The following is a 10,368-nucleotide window of genomic DNA, read 5'->3' on the forward strand; positions in this document are numbered from 1 at the left end:
TTAAACATAAGTTATACTTAAAGTAGGGTAAGCATAACTCACTTACAAGGGTGTTTAGCGAAGAACCGGGCTCTGCGAGGGCATAACTTCTGAGTCGAAAGCTCTTATTCTCGGGGCCTTGTGGCGCTCTGGGACTCGCTACTAACTCTTAAGAAAGGCTAGAGAAAATCCTTGAGGCTTTGGGGGTATTTGGGAGAGAAGTTGAGAAAAGGTGTGAAGAAAAATGAGGAAAAACGCCTCTATTTATAGGCTGCCAGCGCCGAGTACGCTAAGCGTACTCAAGAATTACGCTGAGCGTAATGGGTTTTTAAGGGTTACGCTAAGCATACTCAAAATTAAGCTGGGCGTAATGTGCCACATGTTGCGATCTCATGCAAAGCCGTGGGGAAGAAGGTGCGGCTCAGATTGTGCCACGTGTCACTCGCTGGTTACTGTAAAAACTAATTATCTTCTAAAATCCGTAACTTTTGCATACGAGCTCCGGTTTTGACGTTATTTATATCCACGTGTAGGTGGGATCGTACTCTACAACTTTCGTTTAGACTTCGTTGGCTAATTTTGAATTTATTTTTAAAGTTATATTTTTAACAGGCCGAGACAGGAAAAGTCCGTTAAAAATTCATAACTTCTTCATCCGACGTCCGTTTTCGTCTGTATTTTTACCATTGAGCTACTATTAACGAGACATTCGATTCTTGTTTAGTTTATGTCGGCTAAAAATCGGCCAATCTAATATTCGAATTCCGGGCTGTATACTGTTATGCGAAATCTTAGAAAAATCACAACTTCCTCATACGAAGTCAGATTTTGACGTTCTTTTTATGTACGCTCTCGGTTTAACATATACTACAACTTTCATTTAGATATATAAGGCTAAAAAGTAGTTTATCAAAAATTAACTTTTTACGATTCCCGGTGCCGTGCCGGTTTTGCCGTAAAACTTCGACAGGTCATAACTTCTTCGTTATAACTCGGATTTCGGCGTTCTTTATATGTACGGAACCTTTGTGACATATACTATAATTTGGTTAAGATTATTTATTCTAAATAATCTTCTATCAAAAAATCATTTTTGACGCTCATTGTCTCTAAATTGACTAGCTCGGATTTACGGACGTTAAATCTAATTAGATGTTAGATTTTTTAGAATGATAGTGTGACAATAGTTTTAAGTATTAGTATATCTTAACTATTGCAGATGCTCTAAGTTTTATAATGATAATGATAATAACAATAATTTATATAAAATATATGATTTCTAACATGGTAATAACCATGTATAGTTGGTGGAACAAGAAATTGGTATATTACACCAAATTTGATGTATTTTTCTAATGCTCTAGCTTGAGTGGAGTTGGCTTCACGACATGCTAGAACCAAGAAAAACAACAACATTACCTCGATCTCATGCAAATAGGGTAGGGGGTAGGATGGCCGACATCATCCAAGATAGGATTGAGAGACTGCTTTCATAGGAGACTTTCGATAAAAAAAATAAAAAAGCAGATACAAACAGATAAATAAAAGTAAAATTTTAAAATAGCGCCTACATTGAAGTAATCCATGCACAGAAAACATCAAACGTATATGAATTAAAGTGGAATATGTCTGAATGAAAAGAAAAACTGTACATGAAGAGAGGTAATATGTCAACAAGTAAAACATGATAAATACGCAAGTAGTGAGACCATATATAAGAAGTAAGTTGAAAGTAGATACTAGTTACACATGGTTTAAGTAAATAGGAAAACAAAAGTAAGGATGTGAAAAATTGGCCGACAAACACATATATCGGAACGAAAGCTAGACCCTAGACTACCCGAATATACTCCGCTACCTCTAGTTCTAATTTCTAAGCCTTCATATTTTTCTATTTGAGGTCATATCCTTCGTAAGGCTAACTTCTTCAAGTCTAACGTAAGACTATCTTTCCACTTCTTTCTCAATAGATCTCTCCTCCTCACACCCTCTATTGTAATAGTCTCCACTCTCCATGATAAAAGAATCAAAATGAGGGATATCTATCTCATTTCGTATACCACAAGGGCCTACATGTCTTCCCCTAAAGTTGAGGGATAGAAAAGAATATACAAATGGTCGCAAATGCAAAACCCATAAACCCTGGATGAGAGCCTCTCTAATGGCTACCAGCCACTGCACTAGAATTCATAAACCCACAACGATGGCGACAATCAGAGCTCTCCATCAAACGAAAACCATATGGATAACAAGGTAAATCCTCCTCTCCATCATCTCTTCATCTTCTTACACAAAGATAAAGTAATTTGCCTTTCTAGTAAACCCCACATTCATCAATATCTTGCCAAAATCTTAAAAAACTATTGATGTATCATATACAGAATCTTAAAAAATCATCTTTCCTCCGATGGGTATTGGTTGATTTGACTGGAAACCACTTCATATCTTCAACAAAATCGATTCGCCCAAATGGGTCATACCATGATACCCAAAACCCTAGGTTTTATACCACAAAAGCCGCTTGTAAGACCAAAAACGGTCAAAATTTGAATGATTTGTTACCCGATGATGGAAAGGGCGGTTTGTGGTCTCGTGTAGCTTGTCGAGAAGCTCAAGATGCTTTGTTAGATTACTTGCATTCCACTCGAAGCTTGCAGTTTGTGGATGCAGAAAATATCAGTCGTAATTCACCAAAATTTCTTGGAAAATTGTTAAAAGGGGTGAAGAATAAAGAAAATGTTGGGCAATTTGTTACTCGATACTTGAGATACCATCCAATTAACGAATTCGAGCCCTTTTTTGAGAGCATGGGTTTGGAACCTTATGAATTCTCAACTTTTTTGCCTAGAAACTTGATGTTTCTAAGTGACGACAATGTGTTGCTAGAGAACTATCATGTATTTTGTCAATATGGATTTGCTCCCAATAAGATAGGAAAGATTTACAAGGAAGCCAAAGAAGTTTTTAGATATAATCACGAGGTTTTATCATCACGTCTTCATGATCTTCAAAACATCATTCTTGATCAATCTACTGTTATCAAGCTAGTGGGTTTATGTCCTTCACTTTTGATTCCAGATGCAATTCATGATGTTCTTAAGGTTGTAAAGGAACTAAAGAGTTCTGGGATATTGAATAGTTGGTTTATCGAGAATTTATCAGAGGAAAATTCATACGATTGGAGACATATTCTTGAGCTTTTGTGTTTATTTAAAAGATTAGGCTGTGAAAACGAGCAATTAGGAAGATTAGTCAATCAACACCCGACCCTTTTATTAAATAACTCAGGAACTACATCCGTTTTAATTATCGGTTTCTTGACTAAATTTGGAGCTACAAAAACCAATATACTCTCGTTTTTTATGAAATTCCCTGAAATTAAGGGTGAAGAATGTCTTTACAATTTAAGGCGTTCATATCATTTCCTATTGGACATTGAAATGGAAGTTGACAACATTGCAAAGCTTTTTTGCACCCACCCGTATTTACTCGGGTCATGGTCTTTAAAGGGTGTGAAAACCGCTTTAAATTCCTTAAATTCAGGGAAAAAACGACTTTGTGACATCATCATGAAAAACCCACAAGAATTAAAAAATTTAGCAATTGGAACAAAAGTCAAACCACTTCCATCATCAAAAGATTGCACCGAAGAGAAAACAAAGTTTTTATTAGACTTAGGATTTGTAAAAGATTCAAATGAAATGAAGCGGGCCCTCAAGAGGTTTCGTGGGCGAGCTGGCGAGCTTCAAGAACGATTTGATTGTTTGGTCAACATGGGGTTTGACCAAAAAGATGTGGTGGAAATGCTTAAATCTTCGCCTCAAATTGTAAACCAAACGAAAGAAGTTCTTGAAATGAAGATTGGATTTTTGGTGAATGAGATGGGGTATGAGTTGACTTGTTTATGTGCGTACCCTTCTTCTTTGTCTTATGCTATTGAGACAGTTAAACTTAGGTGTATGATGTATAATTGGCTTAAAGAACAAGGGGTGACTAATACCATGGCTTTGAGCACAATTCTTGCTTGTTCAGAAAAACAATTTATTAAAGACAAAGTGAATCGACACCCCAAGGGGATCGAGGTTTATGAGATGTTGAAAACTCAAATTTATTCCGATTGTTTAATTTGAAAACGGTTTCTAATGAGGTTATGCTATTCAAATTCTTGCTCTCTCTATATATTTGTTTTTGATTTGTTCTTTGAATGTTTTAACGAGTTGTATATGAGTAAGCGTAATTATGATGTAAAGGGTTAAAGATTTTTGAATTTATTGGAAGTAAAAAAATGAAAATGTTATTAGAACATTGTTTTGTATTTAGATGACATTGTTATAGTTTGGTAGATTTTATGAAATACAATGCTATAATAGAAAAAAAATAATAATAATGAAAGTAGAATGCTATAATAATTCAGTCACTAAAAGTACATTGCTATTTCTTAATCCAAAGTTTATGTTTATATTATGGTCTTTGTATGCTTGTTTTAACAGTAAGAAAGTGAAAATTTATAAATGAGATCTCAAGTTCAAACCATGACATCTTTCTTGGGACATTATAATTTTATCTTTTCCTTATTGGATGTAAGATTGATGTGAATTCATCATTCAAGAGTGTCATTTTTACACTTTAGTTACTTGTATTATGGTGAAGTTATACAAAATTGTTAAACTCTTATGTATAGAACATAGGTTTTATCACTAACAAACTGACAAATGGCTAGGGGTAGAAATCACTGTAAATTTAGTTCATGAAAAAATATATTTTATAAATACTGACTATTAGTAGAGGCCTGTAAAGGAAGATTTATTGTTCAATTGATGAACAAGTCACCATTACCTCTTTTTCCTTTATAAAGAGTTCAAAATGTTTGAACTCATTGCTTATGCCTTGTGCACTCGCTTTTAGTATTTCGCTAAATGAAATTATATGGCCGAACTATAGACAACTAGGACCTCAAAAGCATTATCAATTTTCTTGCAATATATTCTTAAATTGTTCTAAAGTAATCATACATGGAATAGTTATATTTGCGAATAGTTGTGCCTAGAGTTTTATATACATATTCACAATAAGGAGTTCGTTTAGATCTTAGCAACTAGTTTATTAGGAGCACTTTACGGTCTACAACAAGTTAGATTGAATTGGAAATCTAAACTCATTTAATTAAATAGATTGGGTCAAGTTAGGTTGGGGGCACCTCATAACTTGTCTAAATAAAGAATTGAACTTCATTGTTAATCTGTAGATTCTCTTACACCAAACATAATATGGTTACACTAAAATCACCAACACTGATATGTATTAATGTCGACTAAATGAGAAGGTATAAAAGAATTACAATAATCGATGGAAGTGATAAAAGGTTTAGAATGAATAAAACGAAAGACTAGAAGGCTTTATTTAGACAAAACTGCAAATTTGGTCCCTGTGGTATTCAAAAAACTTTGGATAGGGTCCAAAAAGTTTTCAACTTGCATGGACCGTCCAAAATCAAGAATTTACTGTGATTTTGGTCCAAAAAAACATGAAAAGACGGTTTTGCCTTTTTATTTTCTTTTTTGTATTTTTTATAATCATTCTAATACCTTTTTTATTTGAAAAAAAAAGAAAAAAAAAGAATTATCCCCCACCCCCACCTACCCCCACCGTTTTATCTCTCTCTCTCTCTCTCTCTCTCTCTCTCTCTCTCTTCCCCATCTTCATTCACCTGTCTCTTCTTCCCAAGAACATCATCTTCAGAACAAAAAAAGTAGTTAGAAGAGGATGTCGTACATGAGCAATCAACCAAGAAGAAGAGAAGAGAGATTCAGGAAAGGATAATTTTACCTTCCACGTTTAGTAATGACGGACACGACATCGAATGTGAGGAATTAAGGTCCAATTGAGGGTTTCCAAGTCCTAATCACACCTTAAGTATCATCAGAACAATCCCGTCATCACAATCAGAGCTTCTAGTCACCCTCCCTTCTCTCTCACACATACTATCGTATACCTTAACACACTCATGAAGTAGTCATCGACGACTATATGCTATGGGTTTCTTCTCTCGCCTCTTTCTAAAAAAGAACCGTCTCTGGATACAGAGCCTTCTTCACCCCTGCTGATGTAATAATCGTTCATGGCTTGCTGTAATAATCACTTCATCTTCTTCAACACATTCATACACATACAGCGCAAATAAACACACACACACACACACAATGATGCAAAACCCAGAAATTGATGATGAAAAACTCACACCCCTGCAAATCTCGATCCAAATGCAGATTCAAATTGAAAGAAAAGCTTGTAGATATGGGTTTCTGAAAAATGGTTGGGGGGGGGGGGGGGGGAAAGAAATAGGAGATGGTGGGATGCTTCATCTTGGGGTAGGCTTCACTTTTGAACTTCTTGTTCTTCAACTTTTTTGCCCACAGACTCTAGTCTGACCCACACTTTTTTCCAGAAATATCGCCATTTTCACATACAACATATCAAAATCGAACACAGACATACAATTGGGTTTGATTTTCTTACTTCTTCCAGATTTTAATAATCATTTAACAACTGGTTCTTGTTTGAAAGCTCATATTGACGAGAATCAGAACAAATTGAGAAAAAGGACGGTCCATGCAAGTTGAAAACTTTTTGGACCCTATCCAAAGTTTTTTGAATACCACAGGGACCAAATTTGCAGTTTTGTCCTTTATTTATATATAGCCTAATACAAAAACTAGATGTCATTTGCAAGTTATCATTATTATATAAAGAGTAAGACAATGATAATAAAATGTTATAAAGTGATTTACATATACCTTTCGAAGTTAGAATTAATTTCGAAAAAGGAATAAAAAAACTAGAAAAAATAGTAAAGTATATATTTCTAGTGGTTTATCACATTCAACATTACGTAATACATTCTTATATTGTTAAATTATATTTGAATCAAGTTGAGAAGTATGAGAATCTTGAATTTGTCATGATATTATCAAATCTGTTTAAACATATCGAGATGCATGAAAATGTTTGATACATCGCATTGTCAAATCCAATTAAACCAAACTAAGAAGCTTATCCCTATTAGTTCTATAAATAGACTATGGATAATTAATTAACGATTTATTATCAAGCCAAAGTAATATTCATCGACCATCCAAATTTAAAAAGGCTAGAAGTTAGTTCATGCTTAAGTTGTATCAAGTGAATATGGTTTTTGATATGTCTATTCACATAGTTTTTGACATGTCTTGTAAACAAATGTCTTCAAGGCTGTATTTATTTTGTCTGAATTTAGATGAAAAAAAAATCTCATAAAGGTTGTTCTCTATCTCAACAACCAATTAGGTATAAATAAATCTAGAAATTAAAAAGAGAATTTATGAAAAAATTTAACCATCATCAATACTATTAAACAAGGAAATAAACAACTTTTGGACCATTTCATAAAGACATCCACATAGCTAGAGACAACACCATATGATATGGAAATAAAAAAAGTTTCGAGACATGAAGTCAGTGCAACATGACCTCAAACATACTAGTATATTTTCACACTACCAACAAGAATATCAACAAAATCTTGCATCTTCTTCGCCTTAGACTATATGCTGTAAATCCGGTTTAGAATATTAGTATATAATTAATAAGTTAAATAAAAAGCATTTTCAGTATTTATTTACTAGGTTAAAACCCGTGTAATACACGGGTGTGGGTTGAAAACTAAAAATACCAAAAAATAATACATAGTAAATGAATTAATATAAATAAATAATGACCGGAATTCAAATCTATTTGGATGACAATGCTATAATAAGGATTAATTTTATTTCTTTCAACAAAAATAGTTCATGTTTAAAAAAAATACAGAAATGTTCCATATTTAACAAAATAAAAAAATAGTTCTTGTTTAAAAAACTGCAGATGTAGTCCCTTTTTAAAAAAATATACACAATTAGTCCCTGTTAGTGTAAGACTTCGTTTTTCCTCTTGAAAGTTTCCTGTAAAGAAAAAATTAGTAGCAAACGTGGTGGCTGAGGCTCGAGTTGGACTCGATTCCCTTAAACAGATTCGCCGTCTGTTCCCAGGGTACAACAACCTTAACAGTGGTGTACTGCCGGATATTTCACTTGCCTGAAAGAGTCGTCGGAAGCAGGAGTACAGAGAAGGAGGAGAAAGAAGAGTATTTTCATTCGTGTGTTGAATGAGATGGTAAGGTCTCCTTTTATACTTGAATCGTGTAATGGAAACAAATCAATATTTGATTGAGCGTTTAATGCCAATAAATGTCATTAATTACGTAATTAATGCATTTGTTACAAAATTCAAAATAGGAACCAAAATTGTCAAGTTTAGCAAAAACGAGGGTAGCGCGTGCCCGAGTTTTCGGAGCTGCATTCGTGTCCGCAGGTCGCGCCCATTCACAAGTTCGGTGTTTTTGGTCTACGAAATTCAAGATTTGCACCCCCCTGCGCGCGGGTAGGAATTGTAGTAAAACCATAGACACAAGCTTGTAAGTCTTTCATGCATTCAAGCTTATACACCTTGTTGAGTTTGCTAAACTTATTCTCAAATACCCTTCTTTGAGTATCAATATCTCATTCACATATACTCCATTTTGGACATATAATATATCGTTTCGAAGTCCTCGTGGAGGAGAACACAAACCCACTTAGAGTTAGCTATATATACAACATATGTATATATTTATATATGTCCAAAGTTAGTAAAAATATAAACATTTATACTAAATTTTCCAACAATCCCCCACATGAATGGAGATCGATCTCTGCACATCCACTTTCCAAACGAAATTTTCAACAGTTGAATCCTGCATAGGATAGGTAGGTATTACCCTTTGAACCCTACCTTAAGATGTTACACTTAATCTCCTAGCAGTTAGTAGATCTCGATGTCTTTGAACTAAGCTGCCATTTACGTAGACAACAATGTAAATCTCACAGGACTCTTCCTGACAAGGCCATATCCTCATAGACGTGTTTGTTTTGGTCATGAACACTAACCTGGTTCTGCAAGAGCTTTAGGAATTGTGCCCCTATAATTCCATTCGAAACGACCCCACTTCTCTCTCACATAGGTGATTCCAAGAATCATTAAAAACCATATGTTTAGCCTAATTTTGTCACTACGTATAGGAATGGACTAGGAAGTAGTTTTAACTCTCCCCCACAGTGACCTGCCTCACTCATACAATTAGGTTCTCCTTTTGAACCCAGATCTTGGGATCTCCAGTCTTCTGGGTAAGGTTTCCTTCGTATGAATTTAAATATTCATGGGCTTTAGTCCCATTCCTCTTGATGACTTATAAACTACATCTCTACTCAAGCCTTTTGTAAGCGGATCCGCAATGTTATCTTTTGACTTTACCCAGTCAACCGAGATAACCCCCGTAGAGATTAGTTGTCGTATCGTTTTATGTCTACGTCTAATGTGCCTTGATTTCCCATTATACATTGTACTTTGAGCTCTACCAATTGCCGATTGGTTATCACAATGTATACATATGGCCGTTACCGGCTTAGGCCATTCAAGAATGTCCTCTACAAATTGACGTAGCCACTCCGCCTCTTCAGCACAAATATCTAAGGCGATAAATTCAGATTCCATCGTGGATCCAGATATAACTGTTTGCTTAGATGATTTCCATGCTACAACAACACCTCCAAGTGTAAACACATATCCACTTGTAGACATGGAATCTTTTATGTCAGATATCCAATTTGCATCTGTGTATCCTTCGATAACTGATGGATGTCTGCCATAATGCAGTCGATATTCTCGCGTGTATCTTACATACCTTAGCAACCTAGTAATACTCTTCCAGTGTTCATCACTAGGTTTACTACTGTATCTACTTAGTCTGCTCACAACATATGCTAAGTCAGGTCTGGTACAACTCATTAGATACATCAGACTGCCAATAATTCTTGAATATTCCACTTGATTAACACTTTCACCTCTATTTTTACGTAGATGTTGACTAGTGTCAATTGGAGTTCTAGCTATGCTAGTATCTCCCTTAGCAATTTTTTCAAGAATCTTATCCACATAGTGTGTTTGACTTAAAATCAAACCACTTTGGGTTCTTGTGATCTTGACTCCAAGAATCACATCTGCTAAACCCATGTCTTTCATGTCGAACATGGATTTCAACATATCTTTCGTAGATCTTATTATCTTGTCATCACTCCCAATGATAAGCATATCATCAACATATAAACACAAGATGACATACCCATGAGTGGTGCTTTTCACATAGATACACTTATCACACTCATTGATTCTAAAGCCACTTTCCATCATGACTTGATCAAACTTTTGATGCCATTGTTTTGGAGTTTGTTTTAATCCATATAGAGACTTAACAAGTTTACAGACCTTGTTCTCCTGTTC

At 34.8% G+C, this 10,368-nt stretch overlaps 1 protein-coding gene across 2 annotated transcripts; it reads left to right on the forward strand.

The window, feature by feature from the left end:
• The first annotated feature begins 2,074 nt into the window (after nt 1-2,074).
• LOC145141370 (transcription termination factor MTEF18, mitochondrial-like) lies at nt 2,075-4,152 on the forward strand. Of its 2 annotated transcripts, XM_079074652.1 has the most exons (2): nt 2,075-2,232; nt 2,361-4,152. In XM_079074652.1, exons 1-2 carry the CDS (start codon nt 2,221-2,223, stop codon nt 4,107-4,109), a joined length of 1,761 nt encoding a protein of 586 aa, XP_078930778.1. In that variant the 5' UTR covers nt 2,075-2,220; the 3' UTR covers nt 4,110-4,152. The 2 variants fall into 2 exon arrangements, with proteins under 2 accessions (XP_078930778.1, XP_078930777.1); XM_079074651.1 differs by having other exon boundaries at nt 2,076-4,152.
• Nucleotides 4,153-10,368: the final 6,216 nt, after the last annotated feature.

Source organism: Lactuca virosa, chromosome 9 (assembly GCF_052849685.1).
Source record: "Lactuca virosa cultivar CGN04683 chromosome 9, Lactuca_virosa_CGN04683_v6, whole genome shotgun sequence".
NCBI classification, from domain to species: domain Eukaryota; kingdom Viridiplantae; phylum Streptophyta; class Magnoliopsida; order Asterales; family Asteraceae; genus Lactuca; species Lactuca virosa.

Excerpts from the sequence above, each read along its gene's own strand:
- LOC145141370 (XM_079074651.1), top strand. The coding sequence starts at position 2,346 with ATGTATCATATACAGAATCTTAAAAAATCATCTTTCCTCCGATGGGTA.